Consider the following 21288-nt stretch of genomic DNA (forward strand, 5'->3'; position numbering starts at 1 on the left):
TCTGAGCATGCTACTGTCACAGTCATTGGATAGGCATCCCAAATCTTGCAGGAGTACACCATGCACCATGCTTATACATCTGGTTGCAGGAGGGAATTCACTCTTGCATGCAGAGGGTAATTTGCCAGCTGCCACCCTTTATTGAGGATATGTACACACATCCACAATTTCGCTGAGAAGTAGAAGCCATAACATTGCTGGAGCAGAGTTGTCATTGCCTGCTCCTGAGGTTCACTCCTTTCTTGTAGATTCTGGAGCTTTCCTACTATAGTGAGGGTCCTAAAGCTGCCAGGCATGACAGTGGTCTACTGATCTTCCATTCTCTCACCTGGGTCCCATCCTCAAGGAGGGAGCAATATATCCTGATTATTACAATTCGGTCCTTTATTTACAAGTATAACATCTATTGTGGGGGTCTGTGATGGGATGGGATGGGATGGGCAATGCCCTGACATCCCTGTTGGAGGCCTTTCCACACCCTGTCCAGCAACAGGAGCAGAAGAGAGGTCCTCCAAGCAGAACAGAGTGGCAGCCTCTGTTATAGCCAATCAGGGTGCAGCAGGCTGATATAAAAGAAGCTGCTAGAGGAGGGCTTGACAGTTCCTTCCTGGAGCTTGACCCAGGCAGATCTAAGGGCTGACTGGGAGAACATCAGCACTCTGGACAGCTCTGAGTAGGTGCTGGACTTCATACCTGGTTGGAACCAGGTCCTGTGGCTGAAGACTAGCCAATGGCAACTCTTGCAGAACCCCGACAGAGGGAATTTGACCACAAGGCCCTAGAGAAAGGGTTGGATGGAGCGGCTTCCTGGGGAAGTGAACAGGGACACAACAGCAACCAATCACTTTGAGACTCAGCAGGTAACTGCTACTTATAGGGTCCCTAGGTTGGGACCTAGAGGAGTGGGCAGGCCCTACCCCCCACCCCAAGGAACCACACTAGGGGGTAAAGGAAGAAACCTGATCCCAGGCCACATACTGGACACTTCTCTCCTACAGACAGCTGAGTAGAGACTATAAGACTCCTCTCAGTGACCAAGGGGTGCTCACAAGGAGGGCAGAGACCTTTACAGGGTCCTTGCTTTACCTCTGTACCTATTTGGTTTACCTAGTTTAGAACTGTTAATGGTTTAATAAATGCCTTGAATGTTTTGTACTCATCCATTTTGTTGGTTATTAAGGGGACAACTGGAACCCCAATGTTAGATGTGGAGGGTGTTCCTTTAGACTGGCTTTCCTTCGGCCAGACATACCAGTCAATAATATATGTAAGAATGCATATCATTACAGCATCTGATCACCTCACAATCATTAATGTACTTATCCTCACAACTGGGGCTGTCCTGATAGGGTTCCAGGGCTCAGGACAATGCCCCCCTTCACTCTCTGCCCTGCCTCTTCCTACCCTGTCATCCCCATTCCACCATCTCCCATGCCACTGCTTCCCCAGAGCGATGCAACCCAGTGTATTAGTGGGGGCCCTGCTCCTGTACTCGCTGGTAGCAGCAGGAAGCAGAGCAACCTGACCCTAGCCTTCTCTGTTCCACCAATTCAAAAATCTGTACTCCTGCTCTCCTTGGGGAATAAGCTTATTTCAATATAGTTATTTCCAAATATTTTCCAATGTAGATATGCCCTAAAGTGCCCCAGGACTACTTGTTTTTACAGTTACAGACTAACATGGCTACCCCTCTGAGACTAGTAAAATGGAGTTGAGGGAAAAATAAGATCTTACAGTCCTGTTATCTTGGACTCCCTCTAGATGTTGTGTATTCTATTTTCATTCCATCACTGCCAGCCACTTACTTCTATGCTAATCTGATTTAGTCAACACCAACATTTGGATAGGCAGGGGAGTATGCTACAGGAGAGTGCCCTCTAATTGTACAAAGCTGGTGTGCAATAGCATCAACTTTGCCAGCGTTTAGGATGAGATCATCTATCCTGAGAATTATGGGTGCCTTACCTATCCCCACCTTTTTCTTTGCTATGCCAAGTGAATCTGGGCCCCAGTCCCTCTTAGGTACTCATATGATCTCATTACTGTAATATCTTAGCATGCCACAATCTTTAATGTATTTTATTCTCACAACCCACCATGAGGTAGGGAACTGCTATTATCCCCATTTCACAAATAGGGAACTGAGACATTAAGAGATTAAGCAACTTGCCCAAGGTGACCCAGGAAGCCTGTAATGGATCAGGGAACTGACCCCAGTCTCCTTGCTACCAACTTAGTTCCTTGACCACTGGACGGTCTAATATAACTGGCTGAGGGAAGTTGTTAGCATCACCTGTTGTCCTTTCATGTAGCTTCAATTCAAAATTCTGTATAGTTGGAACTGATCAAAGTACAAGAGAAACAGGCTGCACCTTAAACTGCTTACAATCCCTGATGAAATGCCATGGGAATAGAGTAACTGTGAGGCTGGCAAACCAGCTAACCTGTATGTGACCCTTAGAGGCTTAACAAGGGGCACTGTGATTGTAATTAGAACATACCCCCACACAGGTGAATCAAAGAAAAGTTAAATAGACCAGCAATCGCTATCCCATTTGATTGTAGTAATAGGAATCAAGAGTAGATGCTGAATGTTTGACTGTGTGCCTATGTTCTGTTCAAAGTTTACCAATGTAACCAAAGTTTCAAAGGGGTAGTCGTGTTAGTTTGTAACTGGACAAACTTAAGTAACGAATAGTCTTGCAGCATCTTTTAGACTCTCAAAAAATGTAGATGGTATCATGAGCTTTTGTGTGTTGTGCCCACGAAAGCGCATGATACCATCTACTTTTTTTGTTAATCTCAAAGATGCTGCAAGACTAGTCATTGTTTTTTTTAAAAAATGTTCCAATGTAACTGTTAGCTTTTAGATGTTAAATGATCCTTTTCATGTCTTAATTGCCTTTACATTTTGAACAGAGCCATGTTTATACTAAAGATCAAAGATGGATAAATACTGCATGAACTAATAATATTACTTATATCATCTTCAGTTTATCTAGCCCTATTATAACAAGTGACCAGCAATTGCTTTAGGTAAATCAGTGTAGAGGAATTACCTGTGTATGCATAGGAAATAGAATGTTAACTTAAAAGGAAGGGCTCTTGTGGATTCAACAAAGAGGAACCTTTGAACACATGCTGTGTTCAAGACACCTAGCAGCTTGCTTCAACTATAAAAGAGAGGCATTAGGTGTGAGCATATCATCTCTGCCAAACTTTTAAACACTTGGAAGTTTAACCCATCATCGGGCACCCTGGCCAGCAGCGCCCTAGGCAGCTGCCTAGCTTGCCTAGGCTCATGGGCCACCCCTGATGGTAAGCCAGGCACTGGGATGCCTAAGGGGGCTGTTTGGGCTTGATAACTGGTGTGGTGATACAGGAGCTCATTTTTATTATTCATTTGGGGTACATCTACAGGACAGTGGAATTAAGATGTTAATCGTGTAGCTGAAGTTGAAGTAGCTTAACTCTTCTTTTGGCGCTGTCTACACTGCAGGAAGTTGAAGTGAGAACACTCTTCATTTGACTTCCCTTACTCCTTGTGAAAGCAGGGTTATTGGCATGGACCGGAGTGCCCCTCTCACTTCGAATTAGCTGTCTTAACTAGACCGCTATAATTGGAACCCTAGAAGATTGACAGCAGGAGCTTCAGTCTTCCTCTGTAATGTAGACGTACCCTTGGTGAAATCTAATTCTAGAATAAGCCACCAGTTTTGGGGTGTGTCTGCCATGTTTCAGTCTGTCTGAATTTGACTGCCTCAAGTATGACCCATACCAAGCAGCATGACAGGAACAAAAGGACACATCTCACCAATATAGTGAAGGGAAATACCCCATTGAGAAGATGCTATTGAAGAATTACATCCTTTGGAATTTGATAATCAAGTGACTCAAACTGGACACAAATTTCAGTATCAGGCATTTCTACTTCTGAAGTGCCAGTTCCCAAAGCATAGGTATCCACTGACTAATTTAACAAATGAAGGCTGTGTTAGCTGTTGGACTACTTGCTTGTGATCTAGGAGACCTGTGTTTAATTCCCTCCTCTCCCACAGATTGCCTCTAAAAGTATAGGCAAGTCATTTAGTCTGTCTCAGCTCCTCATCTACAAAATGGGGATAATTGTACTTCTCTACCGTAAGGGATGTTGTGAACAAAGCCATCCCATTCAAAGGATGCTTTGGGGGGCCCTGTGGGATCAAGGATGGCCCAGGAGATTAGCAGGGGACCTGATGCTGGCAGCAGGGTCTGGTCTGTCCCCCACACTAACCAGCTTCCTGGCCTCTGAAGCTCTCCTGACTTCCAGCCATACTGTTAAGGGGAGGAGGTGAAGGTTTGAGATGGGGGCGGAATAGTGCCTTCAAGAATCTTATTACCTTGGTGTGGTAAATTTTGCCTTTGAGCATTCTATGATTGATAAATGAGGTACCACAATGCTTATTGGGTGGGAATTTTGGATGAAACTGTGTATAAAAAAAAAAAAAAAAAAAAAAAATTCTGCTGTGTGGGGAAAATAAATAACCAAGCGGCATTGGTTGTCAGAAGAGACTGACTTGATATTACTGACCAACACTTTTCTTTCCAAGATTTTGCTGTATATTGTATGTCAATGGACTGTTCTGCTTTGTCCCCCATCTGGCTGCATTTCAGTTAAACTACAGAAATGTAAAACTTTGATACTATATTACTTGGTGCAAAATTCAAGGTGAAGAAATTATATTCAATTGTACAGTTTCAGGTTGGTGAAAACTGATGTCTGACTTCTCTAAAGAAAATGTTTCCTATTGTTATAAAAAACACTTCTAAAATGACTTTATTAGATTTCTTACAGTGATCTCAGCTACATTACTTTATGGCGTAGGTGTGATATACTATCTCCTCAACATTTAGGAAAACAATTTCTGTAATTTCAAATAACTCAACTACCTAGCTAAATAATACTGCGCATTAAGAGCTTTCTGCTTAAATTCTACAGATAATTTGCTCATCCACCTACCCAATGTTAGTATCTTCCACTCCTCCAGGGGAGAATAATGCAGCAACAATTCAGTTCCCATGCAACTTTTATGCATAGTGCACTAAGAATAGAGGTTTATAGTCCTGCTCCCACTGATGTCTATGGAGGAAAAAAACACTCCTGTGGACTTCATTGTGGTAAAGGGCCAGGCCCAGTTTGCAGCTTTTAACAAATTCCTGCTGCTAATGCAATCACATGGAGTTCATTAGTATATTTAAAAGTAAATGTTGTTTAAAATCAATCTGTACTTATGATCTGTGTTAGAACAGACAGTTCCCTAAGTAGGGAAAGATATAGTATATATCTACATGGCAGCTGGGAAGTGTAATTCTCAGCTCAGGTATGTGTATATGTTGGGGTGGCTAAACTTACCGATACTCTGATCCATATACAACAATCTTCAGGAATGCAAGAGCTTGGGTTTACCTGCTGGGGCTCCCTGCTTCAAACCCTTGGCGGGGCTAAGATCTTCTGGCCTGCAGGGTGGGAGTATTGAGGCTTGTTCTTGCTGAAAGACCTCAACCCTGGCAGGTGTGCTCCACAGGGTTAAAGCCACAACCCTCCTTCCCTGCTGGAAGAAATCCCTAACTCCATCACAGTGCAGAAACCCCAAGATGCTCTCCAATAGTTTGCTAGGCAGAGAATGGGGAGTGGGGAGAGAACAAAGAAGCTCTGCAAGTTTAAAAAAAAAAAGCTACATGTGGCTACGGCTACATAAGTTTTCTTGGCAAATATGCTAATGAGGGACTCATTTGCATGAGCCACAATCTCATTTGCATGTTTTCTGCTGATCGGGTTTTGCCTAGGGGTTTTTGTGCAAAAATAAGCAGTGTGGATGTTTTCTTTCTCTGCAAACCCTCCCCCCCCCCCTTTTTTTGGCCATTCGTATTGCTACACCCATCCTGTTATTTCGAGGCAGCTCAAGCAGAATTTGAGCACACGTAGGCTATGTCTACATGAGTTCTCAGCAAAAAATTATGCTAACAAACACAAGTTCAATGTTTTCAGAAGGAATCCTTGGCAAGATATGATATGGTTTCATAGCTTCTGGCTGATGAACATATAGATTGAGCTTTAACTACTGATCAGAGTTTTCACTTCTTGTGAGTTTTTTTGTTAGTCCAGTTAGCAGGTGTTCGTTACAAACAGTTATCTTATCACTAAGTAATGTACATTGCTGTAATTACTGTTGCAGACACTGATACTAATTTGGCTTTCAGCACAGTTCTAGCCTACAGCCACCAGAGGCCACTGCTGCTCTTCGCCTTTCTTCTAGGGATGTAAGTGACTAGTCAACTCTATTAGTAGTTTCCCCCTACTCCTTGCTGCCTCCATCAGAGAGAAGCAGCGAGGGGGGAGGAAAAAGGAGCTGGTGTTGAACAGGGGGTGTTGAAACGCTTCAAGGAGCATGGGGCCAGCATGGAGTCCCACTGACCCTGGGCTCCACACTGGCGTTTCCGCTTTGAAATGTACAAGAGCCCCAGCAGGGACTTTTGTACATTTCAAAGTTAGCCATTGCTGCGCCCCCGCCCCCTCCCACAGAGCTGGAGCTAGGGGGAAACAACTTTTAAGACAGCTCCCTCCAGCAGCCCTGTCCTCTCTCCCACCTACCCCCCGCTCTTGCTGCCTCTTTCTGATAGAGGCAGCAAGAAGGGAAGCGATTAGTCGACTAGTGTGTCAACTACCAATAAGCTTTTGGTTATTGGATAGTCGATCAGTCACTTACATCCCTAGTCTACACAGCAGGAAGTCTGAGGTAAAGCACTCTTCCTTGGACTTCCCTTAATCCTCGTTCGATGAGGGGTTACAGGAGTTGGAGTAAGAAGTCCTCTAGCTTGATATTATGTCGAAATAACTGCTTACTATGTTATTTTGGAATAACATCAGTTATTCCAAAATAATGCTGCTGTGTAGACATAGCTTTAGGGAGCTATTGGGGAGGATGTTTTCAGAGTAAAAATGGCATGGAAATAGAATTGCCACCTTTCCAGAAATTAGATTAATCTTTAAAGATTATTTATGAGCTCAAATTGAGTCTCTAGGAATATGTTCATTCAAAAGTGGTAATCCTCCCTAGCAGGATTTTAGAGGCAGAAAAGGAACATGTCTCTCTCCCTGCTGAAGCACAGGACTCCAGTGTGTTAGGGGTGTAAACTAATTTGTACTTGTGTAAATGTATAACTGCTTAATCTTTTAGTGGTTACACATTTACTGTGGGGGCAGGGTGAGCACTGGCTCCTGGCTACTCTTCTCCCCCCCCCCCCCCCCCCCCCCGCTCTCCCTCACTACTGCCTCTGAGGGGCAGCAGGAGGGGAGGGCAAGGTGGCTCTGTAGAAGCCACCATACAGAGTGAGCCTCCTTAAAAGCTGGTTCCTCACTGGCTCCTGTTGAGCACCTTTCCCCCCCCTTGCCTCTAACCATGTGAATGACCACACACAAACACCTATTGGCTGTAAGAGGGCCCCTGTAGACAGCTAAAAACTGTTTTGTGCAAAAAAGCCCCGATGGCGAAAATGGCGATCGGGGCTTTCTTGCACAAAACTGCGTCCAGATTTTCTGCAAAAAGTGCTTTTGCGGAAAAGCATCTGTGCCAATCTAGACGCTCTATTCCGCAAATGCTCTAATGGAAAAACTTTTCCGTTACAAGCATTTGCGGAAAATCATGCCAGTCTAGACATAGCCCTTGTGTTTGTGAGTTCGTTTTATATACCTCTCCCTTTTAATGTTTAAAACGAAACACAGAGGCAGTTGCAGGGACAACATCTCACTGAATGTGAAGCTCAAAAGAGAGCCCATCTACATAGTGCAGGGCTGCCAGTCCACTTGATTTCTGGATGACTTTTTTCCTCCTGAAAGCCCCAGCTCTTGCAGACAAGAGATTATGGGGAAACATTTTCATTAAAAAAAAAAAAAAAAAAAGCAGCAATTTCTAGTTGTCAGGGCGGGGGAGAAACGCTTGAGTAGGTGCACCCCTTGCAGACTCAGCCCCCCCACAGCGGCAAGAGCCCAACGCTGCTGCACGTAAGACGCCTCATGGTTAAGCCCCGGGGGGAGGGCCTGCCCCAGGCTGTCCGAAGGCCGAGAATGGCGATACTGGGGTCAGAGGGCTGCTTTTTCATTAACGAGGGTGGCCTCCGAGCAGACTCCAGCACAATGGGACCAACCGCAAGTGGCTGCCCTCGCGCACGGATTTCCAGGGCCCGCCTGCCTGGCGGGGGGAGGGGAGGGGAGGAGCGAAGGAAGGTCACGTGTGCGCGCCCCCATCCCACCCTGCAGCCCCTTCAAAAGTCCCCGCCCCGCAGCTACCGCTTGGCAATTAGAACTCCCGCTCTCAACATTCTACAGGACCCGGATGTCACAAAGGTGCCGCGTCGTTCGCTTCTCTCCCTCCGCTCAACAGTGCACGCGCCTAAGGTTCTCCCCCCCCCCTTCCCCCGGTAGGGCGCATGCGCCGCCGCCTTTCACTAGAGTGGTTTTTCTTTCCCTCGCGAGCTCGGACCTTGTCGCGTTCACGCGGGTAAAGCGCAAGCGCCTTTTGCCTCGAGCACCGCCTCCTCCTTCCCATCCCGGACTCCGTTCACGCGCGTGCGCGCTTCACTGGGCTCGCGCATCTGCTCCGCACAGTTCCTCAATCCCTCTGTGTATAGGGCCGGTACGCTCCTTCCTCTCCCGCCCCTCCCTTCCAACCGCCTCTTCCTCCGCCACAGCCGTGTGGTGTTGAAGGGGGGGGGGGGGGGTGCGCGCGCGCGCACGCGCGTGCTGGGGGAGGGGGCAGCCATGCCGAGGGGGCGGCCTTCCAAGCCCAGCAGGGAGGACAGCCAGGCCGGCGCCGAGTCAGGTAACTCGCGCGGCCGGACAGGCTCTCTACGCGCCCTGGGGTTCGAGGCTGGGCCCCTCGGGGTGGCGAAAAGCCTCCGCCGGGTCCCGCATATAGTCCCCGGATATGGGGGGGAGGGAGGAAAGCCGGGTCTATTGTGTGAGGGGGAGCCAGGCCCTGCGGAATGATACTGAGCGGCCAAGCTCCCAGCTGCGGCGGCCCTGCGCTGTTCCGGCCTCGCTCAATAGCTGCGGCGCGGCCGCCGGAGCCAGCTGGGAGCCAGCGCGTCGGGAAGCGTGGGCGATGTTTGTCCCTTCCGGGGACCCGTTTATATCGCTCGGCGGCGGGGGACAGCGCTTCTGAGCGGCTTTTAAACGGGGGGGGGGGAAGGTTGGCGTTTCTCAGGGTTCGAAACAGAGCGAGACGAGGCGTGTGCAAACCCCCCCCCCCCCCCCCGGCGGGTGCGTGTCTCTGTGGTGCCCGCCCGAGTCCTGCAGCACCCGGCGGGGCGGCGAGCAGCCTGATGGGGGCAGGTGGATGAGGAGTCGCCTATTCCTGCCCCCGCCCGAGTCTCGCTAGGGACACGGACCGGCGGGCTGAGGGCTCGGGCTGTCCTGGGGAGACGTAACTTTCGCGAGAGTTTTAAAGCAGTAATTGCACGTGCGTGGCGCGTGAGGAAGCCGCCTCCTTTAAAAGCGTTTTACCTGCTGCTGCTCCTTCTGGCTCGTCATGATTATTCATCACTGAACGTTTAGATCGCACTAGATCTTTTTTTGCAGGTAGCTGGCTTTGTGCGTCGTCTGAGTGCCCTTTCTGTAGTCACAGTCCCTGCCTTTCTGTTGTGTGGTCAATTTTCCCTTTTCATTTGGGTCTTTCTCACAGACAGGAGAAGAACCTAAAGAAAACGTGATCATAACACCCACAACTAGCAGAGGTGCTCTAAAGTTCTCTGATTACTTCAGCTCATTTTCAGAGCGATTGATTAGATTTCACGTACCTGTGAGCAGCATAGAGGAGTCCCTCCCATAGAGTAGGGAGTTCATCATTTGATGTACAGACATTTAACATCTTTCTCTTACTCCACAGCAGCTGAATTTTTTTTTTCCTGTCAGGAGGCTAAATGCTTATTATTTTGCAGGATACCTTCTCCCTAATTTTGAATTTATTTTTTAAAACTGCCTTCAGTTCTGAAGCCTCCAGTGAAAGATTTAACATTTGTTAGATGTTTTAAAATCTCACTCCATTTTGAAAATATGATTTATTTAAAAAAAGAGAAGTGAGAAAATTTAGCAGGCACTGGTTTTGTAAAGACTTAAACTCTTACACCAGGACCTTCTACAATATTTGAATAGCTCCCCACCCCGCACTTCTGTGTTATCTTAGTCAAAAGATTAAATTTTTGTATTCATTATGCAGGTTTAAAAACAAAATAAATTATAGTATTTGGTAATAGAGGGTGATCTTGTATTGTGTCCAGAATTCACAAATGTATATTATGACATTGAAAGTTGAGTATAAAAATTTCTATGGCAGGTGGCTGATTACTTAACTAATATTATTAGTATTGGTGGTCGCTTTAAATATTTTTGAGGGGTAAGAAAATGCTATAAGTGGTGGTGACATAGCATGCCCTTTATGCTTGAACTAGAGTTAGTTAATTTGGAATAATTTATCGTAACTAAGAGTCTGTTCTTGTAAATGCTTACAAAGTGTAACTTTGCATGAACTAAATGGAACTACTCATGGAATGGAAAAATTAAATGCATGTTTGCAGATTTGGGAGCCAAGTTCAGTTTCTGCAAGAGGGGAATCTGTGAGGTCCTCATTAAAACATTGGGACTTATTCTGTCAGGGTATGTCTACACTTACACCCTCTTTCGATAGAGGGAGGCAAATGAAGACATTTGAAATTGCAAATGAAGCCGGGATTTAAATATCCCGTGCTTCATTTGCATATTTGCATTATGATGCTATTGCAAAATAACAGACGCTGTTCAGACGCTTCTCCCGAAATAACTGGTAAACCTCATTGTATGAGGAATAAGGGCTATTTCAAGAGAAGGGGTTTCTCTTGAATTAACTGCGTCTTAACACTCTTATTTTGAAATAGCGCCATAATGTGAATATGCAAATGAAGCATGGGATATTTAAATCCCTGCTTCATTTGTAGTTTCGAATGTCTTCATTTGCATCCCTCTCGCGAAAGAGGGTGCAAGTGTAGTAATACCCTCTGGAAAAAACAGTGATGATGTGCTGTGAAACAGGAAATACATAAAGAGGAATGTTATGGACCAGTATAGGAAAATCAAACAGTGCAAGTGGGCCACAAGAAGTGTCAGCCAGTTCTCCTGTTTTTATACTAAGTAATGCAAAAATAAAAAATCACACCCAAACAGCTTTGATTATATAGATCAGCTGTCAGTCTTGTAACAATGACTTTTTTTTTGTTTTTTCAAAATAAAGCAATTATCTCTGTGATTGCTGTGCATTTTACTACAGATTAGACCTTCTTGGTCCGGCACCCTCGGGACCTGACTGGTGCCAGGTGAGGGATTTTGCCAGACCAGAGGAGGTCACTTTTGGACCGCTGGCCTCCCAACTGACTCTTCACCTGCTGGCCCTGCTGACTTGCTGGGCAGCCATTGCATACCAAGTCTCCCTGGGCAGACCCATGTGCTATTTCCTGGGGCTTCCTGAGCAGCCCTGTGTCTGCTGGGACTCCCAGCCCCATTGGGAAGCCACGTGCTGGGCCTCCCAACCCCACTGGGTAGCTTTGCTGCCATGCACTGGGCAGCCATTCCACTGTCCTGCCTGCCCCCCGCAGGAATCCTTACTGCTGACCCTTCACTGGGACTCTGGTTCTGAAACATCCATGCCAGACCATGGATATTGCTGGACCAGAGAATCCCAGTTAAGAGAGTTTCAACCTGTAGTAGCTTTTATATGGGTTTGTACAAGTTTCAGTGGGTGTACTTTGCATTTCAAATAGATACAAACTGTTTTTATTAAAGGTAACATAAATGGGCAAAAATGTTACATTAACACATGTTCAAGCTGTATAAAAATTCTGACTTTTAGCCTTGAGATGAAAATATATCCTATAACTTTTAAATTCTACTTTGATCTGAGACCCATCCATTATTTAGGCATAATGGGATGTACTGCCTACCACAGGCTGATGTATAGTTAAAAAATACAATTTTTTCTTGAGGAATATACGTAACAGAAATTTAACATTTTTTAAAGTGTAAATTAAAAGCATGTTATGCTGGTTATGACCTGATAAATTTTGGATATTGGCAGTTTCTTGTCAAGAACCAAATCCCTTCCCATTGACTTTAATGTTAATTGAAATCACACATTAGCAGCTTATTGTCATGATGCTTTTTGACAACCTAGCATCCCTGCCCTCTGGAAAACCTGGGCTGAGGCAGGTTTGTGGGGCTGCAGGCAGGTAAAGAAGCACTAGGGCTGTGCCAACTAAGGCTACGTCTAGACTACATGCCTCTGTCACCAGAGGCATGTAGATTAGGCTACCAGGCATAGGAAAATGAAGCGGCGATTTAAATAATCGCCGCTTCATTTAAATTTACATGGCTGCCACGCTTAGCCGATCAGCTCATTCCAGGAGGCATACCTGGGTGGTCGACAAATGCCTTTGATGTCGACACCCGCGTGTCCAGACTACCGCGCTGAGCCGACAAACAGCTGATCGGCTCAGCGCGGCAGCCATGTAAATTTAACTCGCCGCTTCATTTTCCTATGCCTGGTAGCCTCATCTACATGCCTCTGGCGACAGAGGCATGTAGTCTAGACGTACCCTTAGGGTGCAACTCAGAGCGTAGACAGAGATACTATGCTACCCAACAGTTGCTCGGTACTACCTTCTCTGCAAGTGGCAGGTTCTTGGCTGTTTCAAGCATGGGCTTTGTTTGTTGGCTGCTTTCAGATAATAGCAACTTTTTTGCCTAGAACCAAGAAGTATCCAACCAGTTCTGAAGCAGTAGCCACTATAATGGCTACTGCTATAGCGAACTAGCCATATACTTCTGAAAACGTAAATAATTTTGTGAGACTCTCTAAACATACCAATTATTGTATTTTAAAGTCAACAGAATGCTTCAGCATTGGTTTTAATCATGAAACATCATCACTTTTTGCAGAAATTCAATCAATGGGACACTTGACAATTTTGTTTCACTGGTAAACCTCTGGAATCAGGCAAAAACTTTTCACTGAGAACTCACCTCAAATCAGCCTCCATATTTTCATCCAGTATCCGTGACCAATACTTCGATTCGATTTGAAGTATACTTCAATACTTCGATCATCTTGACAGAAAATGATGCTTCACAAAGCCATATTGAACCAAACATGGAAAAAAATTTGTCAGTTGCAGTTTTCACAATGGCAAACTGATTCTGTCGCAAAAGTGCTTCCCATATTGTCAAAAACAATTCATTTTTTGATTTATCGAGCTGGCTTTGAAGTGTGAGCATACCTTTAAACAAACATTTGTCCAGTCTAAGCAAATTGACAAGATCTTGAGAATTAACCATGTCGAACTGAAATGGGTTTTTCATCAACTGAAATGCCACCATGAAGCTTTGAAAATCTGCAAAACTCCTGATGAATTTCATTGTCAGGTTTTCAAGCCATCTCGCATAACGCTGACAATGAAGGTGATCACACTCAAATTCACTGTCTCTAACAATTTTCTGCAAATTTGGGAAGTGGGTGAATTCTGACTTCATTTCAGTGTTGAATACTGTAGCTTAGAAGTGAACTCCCAAATGTGCCGGGCCATATCACAAATTAGCTTCCTCTTTCCCTTAAGCTTCAGATGGAGTTCAGTCAGGAACCACAAATCAAATGACCTGCTTATCTTCAGTAGCAGAAAAACTGTCCAGCTTTTCCTTCTTGACAAGAAAGTCTCTGGAGTAAGCTGTGCAAGGAACTGTTCAAGCACTTTTCACAACTCAGCCATTGCACATTGGCAAAATAGATAATTTCAGAATGCTCAGATTTGATTGTCAAAAATTCCACACATTGGCAATGGTTCAGAGCACTGCTGTGAATGAAATCCATGATTTTGTTCAGAGTTTCCATCAAGTCTTTCAGAGTATCTGTTGTGGACATCTGAGCAAACAGATTTTCTTGATGCAAAACACAGTGGCAGGAAAGCAATTTGCTGTTCATTTTATTAGATTGCAGGTACTCTTTCAGAAGAGAGACAAATTCAGAACTTTTTACCAACATAGCTGGCATATGATCTTTTGCAGCAGAAATCAGTTTTGCTAAATCCAAGTTGAAATCATTTGAGACACTTTTGAAAGCATCGGATATATCAGATCCATGATTACGATCTCTCAACCCACACACGGATAGCATTTCTTCATGAACCTGGAAATCTTCTGTTACAAACCAAATCCAGAGGATGAGTTAGCTAAACAGTATCTCTGATGTCACATGGCTCATCCAGTGCCAATGATTAGGCCAAACAACTGATCAAGTTAAGTATGCAACTGGCTTTTGAGATCAATAGACAAATCTTTCAACTGACATGCAACTGTTTGGTGAATCACCTGCAAATTTTGAATACTCTGAAAGATGTTATTTCATGTCTGTTAGTTATGATTTTCAAGCAAAGTTTCCATGATGGAGAATAATTTCCTTCACCATTTCTCCATCAGAGAATGGCTTCTTGCTGTGAGCAAGTATCCATACTGCTTTATATATAGCCAAAGTTACCAATCCAGAAGAAGATAGAAACCGCTTCAAAGCCTTCTGCTGCTTTTCAAAATCCGATTTCAGCAAATTAATTTTATCAGCTCACTTTTTGTTTCCAATAGAATATACTGGATGAAAATGACTGTACTGCCCTTGGAAATGCCATATTACGTTGTCACTCTTATTCGCTAGAATTATTGGACAACAAAGAAAATGCATTGGCTTTTCATTCACCTCAGTGATGGCATATTCCAATTCTCATTTCTCTTACATTTGCAGTTGTCTTTCCAATCTTTCTCTTTTTTGCTGCAGTTTCTACTACTGATTTGTTTTAGCATTGTTTGACTCAGTACTAGTACTTTCACCTGCTCCAGAATTACGCTTTCTAATAAACTGATCCTTGGATGCAGTTTTAGAAAAATGAATTAATATTGTTCAGTTTCAGCACAAAGCAGAAATAATATTGTTGTGGAGGCCAAAAAAGTACCCTATTTTTTAAAAATTCAATATATCTGGAAGTGTTTGTTTGCTAAAGGTTTTTTTTTTAATTTTCAAAAACAAGTAAAATTCAAACTGTTTTCTTCAAATATGTGCTTGTATGCTGGATTTTGTTGTTTAGCATGGCCATAACAAGCTGCAACCGCCCCACACCCCCCCCCAAATTTTTTTTAGCAGAAATTTTTATATACACCACTATACACACTGAATAGCCAACATTTGAACCCGGTTGTGTGCCCATGATGAACTTTCATTTGACCTGCATTTAAATTATTTAAATTGAAGCTTGAAATGAATGCCAGGAGAAGAGTGGTCAGCTTGAAAACTGAGCTGCTTCCTACAAGAACAAATAATTTCACACCAAGAACTCAGAAGTACTTTCAGAAAGGCTTCGATGATAAATACCGGTGGAAAACTAGTGCCCGGAAATAGTAGCCATGGCTTACGGTGATGCATGATGATTTCCAGCCTAAGCAGCATATTTAAGCTATTCTGTGAACTAGCAGAAGTCTCCATCCAGCAGATGGGTCAAATTAACGGAAAGTGGCTTTAGAACTCAGAATGATTTTCTGAACTTTTTTTCATTCTCTGAAAACTTTTGGTTTTTTATTTCAAATTTTTTTCGAATGCAACAATTTGCATTTTTATTGTTCAAGACAACTAGCCACACTCAACCGGCCAATTAGCCACATATGACTAGTGGCTAGCATGTTGGACAACATGGGTCTAATAAGTGTCATCTATTTAGAGCCGTGAATGAAATTTGGGATAACTGGCAGATTTACGCAGAGAAAACACAAGCTTTAGTTAATTGCAAGAAAAAAAAATAATTGAAATTTGTTTATTAGTTGAAATTAGCTTGATTTTGATGGGACTCTTATAAGAATCAGGTTTGATTTAAGTGAAACTTGGAAAGAACTCAGAGGTTTGAAGCCAACTTTTCAATTTAAGATCTACCTCAAACCCAAATACCTTTGCCCGGCTTCCTTACCAACCTTTCTTTGAGGCCCTGCCCCTGCTCCATCCCTTCTCTGAGGCCTCATCCTGTTCACTCCATCCTCTTTCCTCCCCCATCCTCATTCACTTTCACCAGGCTGCGGTTGGGGTGCAGATTCTAGTCTTGGACCAAGGAGTTTGGAGTGTGGGAGGGGCTCTGGGCTTAGCCCAGGGCAGGGAATTGCAGTCCAGGAGGGGTTTCAGGGTACAAGCTCTGAGAAGGAGTTTGGGTGCAGAGACACTCAAGTCTGGGGCAGGAGGTTGGGTGTAGGAGGTGGTTCAGGGCTGGGACAAGGGTTCAGGAAGCAGGCTCTGGCTGAGTACTATTTAACTGAGACAGCTTCCAGATGGTGGCAAGTGGCAAGCTTTCTACCTGCCTTGGCCCTGTACCACTCTGGAAAGCAGCTGGCATGTGCAGCAATAGCTCCATGGTGCCATGTGCTGCTGCTTATCTTCAGGCACTGAGCCCACAGCTTCTACTGGACACAGTTCCCCATTACTGATCAATGGGCGCTGCAGGAATGGTTTCTGCAGGCAAGGAAAGCATATGGAGACCTCCTGATCTGCCTTTCTCAGGGGCTGCAGGGACATGCCAGCCACTTCCAGGAGCAGCAGTTACCATCGGGATAATTACTCCAGCCATGACTGGTTAGGCATTTCAGAACTCACTACTCAAAGAATTACATTTAAGCGTGAGAGAAATGAAAATTATGAAATGCACCGATCAGTCAAAAAAACAAAAAAAAAACAAAAACAAACACCTTTTGCAAGCAGTAAAAGAAGTAACAACAGTCCCCCATGTATGTGTGGAATTGGGAGTTGAGAGTGAAGGACAGTGTGTGATTGTAAGAGTGACAGAGATTTGCATTGCCAAGCTCCCTCCATCCCCTTCTCTCTGTACAGGAGTGTGGAGGAGGAGGGACACCTGGACATCAGTGCCCCCTCACCCCCTGTTTTCCTCCCACACCCTGCACAGCAAGCAGGAGGCTCCCAGGGGGCCAGCTCCAAGTAGAGGGCAGGCGCAGCATGATAGTGGGTGGAAAGGCAATTGAAGTGCCAGCACTTGATAGCTTCCTGGCTAAATCAGTCAGGATCACCTGTCAGAGGCTCCAAGACCTACCAGTAGATCCCATCCCGATCTACTGGTTGGTGACCACTGCTCTATAGTAAACTGCCAACAGCTATCCCAGAGACCTTGGAGTTCCTAGGATATGTCTGACACCTGCTGACTTGGGGTTTTGGGGCACCGGCTGTAGGGCTTTTTGTGCTGTAGATGTTTGGGCTCAGGCTGCAGCCTGAGTTCTGAGACTCTCCCAAGCTGCAGGGTCCTAGAGCTGAGACTCCAGCATGAGTCCAAATGTTTACATAATTATTTAACTGGCCCTTATCCCAAGTCAGCTGGCACAGGTCAGTGATGGATTTGTAATTGCACTGTAATCACATCCCTATAGTCCCAAGTCTCCAGGGGATCAGGGAGCTATGGGAGTCCCAGCTCTTTGGCTGCTTAGCGGCCTTTAAGGTGATCAGAAGGGAGTGTCTGGAAGCCTGGTCTGAGTTTGTACCTCTAGGGCTCACAGGGAACCAGTTCCTTGTTCACTTCAGGCTGAAGAAGTTTGTGGCTGACCCAGTTGTTTGAGCTTTGTTTCCACTATTTCTTTCAGACCACTACGTAGAGTGTTGTTTAGAAAATAGCAAAACAAAATCTTCTGTTTTTTCCAAAACATTTCCTTTTTTGTAGAGATTTTTTTAAAATAATTTTGTTTTATTTCCAGTTTAGATTATGTTTTTTTAATCTCAAAATGCTTTGCAGAACAGAACTGCCATTCTTGGCCCTGGTCTACAAGTAACTAATCCATGTGTTGTTGAGGCTGACTTCTACAGAAGATACAGAAGTGTATGTTAATGACACAGAACAGCTATGCTTTTGCTGTGCCTCCTTCATTGATCTCCAGTAAACAGATGTCATGAATATTAGATGGCCTTAGTTTTCTTGAAATTGGGATTGTTTGTATGCTAAAGGCTAAGGGTATGATATTTCCCCTGCTGGCATACACATCTTCATGCAAGTTCTCATCAGTGATAGGGATTCGTTGAGTGGTCCCTAATCTGCTTCCTTGCAAGGATGTGATTTTTCTAGGGAGTGCAAGATAGGGACTTGTTTGACTCTAAGACAAGAAAAGAACCTAGAAAAGGATATCTGTGTTTAGAATCCTGTAACTGGGCTGTGATCTCAAAGGTACTGCTGAAACATGTAAAATGTACTTTACGGGCAGAATTGAGTGAACAGCCTCCCCCCCACCCTTCAGCAAAAAACAAATCTACCCCAAAAAAACAGATTCGAATAATTTTCAGGAAAACACTAAATTTTTCCCAGAAACATAATTTAAGTAATGTAAATGAATTTTTCTTTTATTAAATGAAGATATTCATATTTAAATTTAAGTGGTCAATAGAGATTTGATGTCTATTATAACTGTAGTTAAAGAATTTTGCATGATGTAAATCAAGATTTTTTTTTTAAATTCTTTTAATGGTAAAATTTGAATACTGTTGGTTTATAATATTAACCATTTTTTTAGGAACAGGGGAATCTGTCTCTTGGGGTTTTCAGGATCTAAGATTTTTGCGGGTGGAAGTGGGATAAAAATGCAAGAAACAATATGGGAGAGCATATTGCAGGACAGGAGTGGGATTAAAAACATAGGCCTACAGAGGACATTTGCCTACTCTGCCAGCTACGAAGGGGAAAATAAAGAGAAGCTGAGGACCAACAATGAGTTACATATCTTCTACTCTTGACTTGGGCCTAGTAGGCCTTGTGGTTCAAGCTGGGATTCTCCGCTCTACCCAGCAAGCACAGCTTTTTCTTCAGGTAGCTCCTACAAGGATCACATATCCCTAGTCTCATGGGGTGTGTCTAAACTACATGGCTACGTCTACACTGGCATGATTTTCCGGAAATGCTTTTAACAGAAAAGGTTTTCCGTTAAAAGTATTTCCGGAAAAGCGTCTGTGGCCAATCTAGATGCGCTTTTCCACAAAAAAGCCCTGATTGTCATTTTCGCGATCAGGGCTTTTTTGCGGAAAACACTACTGTGCTGTCTACACTGGCCCTTTTCCGGAACAGTTTTCCGGAAAAAGACTTTTGCCCGAACAGGAGCAGCATAGTTTTTCCGGAAAAGCACTGATGATTTTACATTAGATCGTCAGTGCTCTTCCGGAAATTCAAGCAGGCAGTGTAGACAGCTAGCAAGTTTTTCCGAAAAAGCAGCTGATTTTCCGGAATAACTTGCCAGTGTAGACACAGCCCATGTAGATTAGGCTGATCGGCAGAGGAAAATGAAGCCGCGATTTAAATAATCGTGGCTTCATTTAAATTTAAATGGCTGCCGTGCTCTGCTGACCAGCTGATGATCAGCTGTTTGTTGGTAGATTGGGGGCAGTCTGGACGCGCCACGGTCAACAAGGAAGCCTTTGCCAACCGGCGCAGGTATGCCTCGTGAAACCAGGTTTATCTGCGCCGGTCGACAAAGGCTTCCTTGTCGACTGCGGCGTGTCCAGACTGCCCTGATCTGCCGACAAACAGCTGATCATCAGCTGGTCGGCAGAGTCCGGCAGCCATTTAAATTTAAATGAAGCCACGATTATTTAAATCGCGGCTTCATTTCCCTCTGCCATCAGCCTAATCTACACGGCTCCATGGACGGAGTCATGTAGTTTAGACACACCCATGGTGAGCTTCTTGTATTTCATTATCACTAGACCGCAGCCATGCAGGCAGCCTTGCTGTGAAACTGAAAATCAGAATTGCCTTAAAATGGGTGGGGAACCTCAAGTCCTGGAGTTGGATGCAGCTCCCAGCTTGCCTGGATCGTGCCCCTGAGGTTCAGCTCTTTCCCCAGCATTGGGGAACCTGTGCTGGTGCTCCAGTCCCCCACAGTGTTGGAGCACACAAAATCTACTAGTTCCCCCCCACCCCCCAAGGTCTGGGAAGGGAATGTGGGGAGTGTCTTTCTCCTCAGTTGGAAGCCATGTCTTATGTGTGGCCCCTGATCCAGAAAAGGTTCCCCACCCCTGCCTTAAAATATCAAAATTAAATATCGATATGTCAGCATTTTAAAATGAAGAAATTTTTTTTTCAAGTGTGTACTTACGGAATGGAAAGTGCATGTCAGTACTCTACCATGTCTTTGAGTACTTGGTTCACACAGAGGCAGGAGTAGATGCTGTTTCTACTGCTTTACTCTACCTCTAGTTTTTTTTTCTGGGTCTTACTCCTCTTTAAATTGGTTTCCTCTCCTTTCTGCTATTCAAAGCTTTCCCAAAACTGCAGCAGCACGGTTTATTGTTGTTGCAGATCTCTGAAGAGCAGAAGAGAAACTGACAAAAGTCTTGTTGGTTTCACTTTGCTGCTGAACAAATGCTGTAATCAAAAGAAGAGGTGTTTAAGCTGCATACTGGGAAAGGATTTTGTTATTAATTTGCATTGAATTTACATTTGAAAGGGTATATTTATAGAGATTTACACTAGAAACCTTTTTAAAATAAAAGCTTAAATTCTACAAAAATTGATGTTTGGACGTGATCCCAGTACAAACTAGACAAAACAAATGGTATTTTTTCTTGTTCAAGCAGCCCTTTCTTTTAGAGATTCTAAAGAAACAATCTCTGAGTCTGTTCCTGTGAGGTGGTGAGGGTCCTCAATTACACGATTGCGTCTTGATTGATGTTTTAAGCTACTATGTTAGAGTGTCGCATTTTCGGTAACAATGTCTGTTAGTGGTCATGGTTGTGCTCTACACACCCTTGTGCTTTCCCTCTCTATAAGTTCCAAGACTAAAGTGATCCTAATTGTCACTTAGTTCCTTCACTACTCCAAATCCAAAATATGTAAGACTCCAAGATATAGGGAATGAGGGAGAGTTGTAAGATCCATGTGTTATAAAAAGAACCACAGTTACTATAAAAGAAGTCACTCTCTCTTTTTTTGAATACTGCACATGTGGAGCCAGGAGTTATTCCAAAATGGACATTTAATCTAGACGTATTAACTAAGTACTAGTGTTTTGTAAGTTGTGATCTGAAGACATTATTAAGGACACAAGAGCAAAATATCCCACTGCGTAAGAGAGATGTATGGTAACATGCTACCCTTGCTTAACCAGGAGGTCATCAATGATCTGAAACTGAAAAAAGAATCCAACAAAAAATAAAAGCTAGGTCAAAT

General features: G+C 44.1%; 1 protein-coding gene across 11 annotated transcripts in view; it reads left to right on the plus strand.

The window, feature by feature from the left end:
* Positions 1-8263: 8263 nt before the first annotated feature.
* ZNF236 (zinc finger protein 236) overlaps positions 8264-21288 on the plus strand; it is a 219789-nt gene continuing 206764 nt past the window's right edge. For 5 of the 11 annotated variants that reach the window (XM_075921079.1, XM_075921080.1, XM_075921078.1 and 2 more), the window contains exon 1: positions 8491-8858. In XM_075921079.1, the coding sequence (XP_075777194.1) occupies positions 8798-8858 (61 nt within the window). In that variant the 5' untranslated portion in view covers positions 8491-8797. Of the gene's footprint in view, positions 8384-8489; positions 8859-8990; positions 9617-21288 lie in introns of those variants that run through there. The other 6 variants (XM_075921082.1, XM_075921086.1, XM_075921088.1 and 3 more) reach the window with 3 other exon arrangements.

This window comes from Pelodiscus sinensis, chromosome 2 (genome assembly GCF_049634645.1).
Source record: "Pelodiscus sinensis isolate JC-2024 chromosome 2, ASM4963464v1, whole genome shotgun sequence".
Lineage (NCBI taxonomy): Eukaryota > Metazoa > Chordata > Testudines > Trionychidae > Pelodiscus > Pelodiscus sinensis.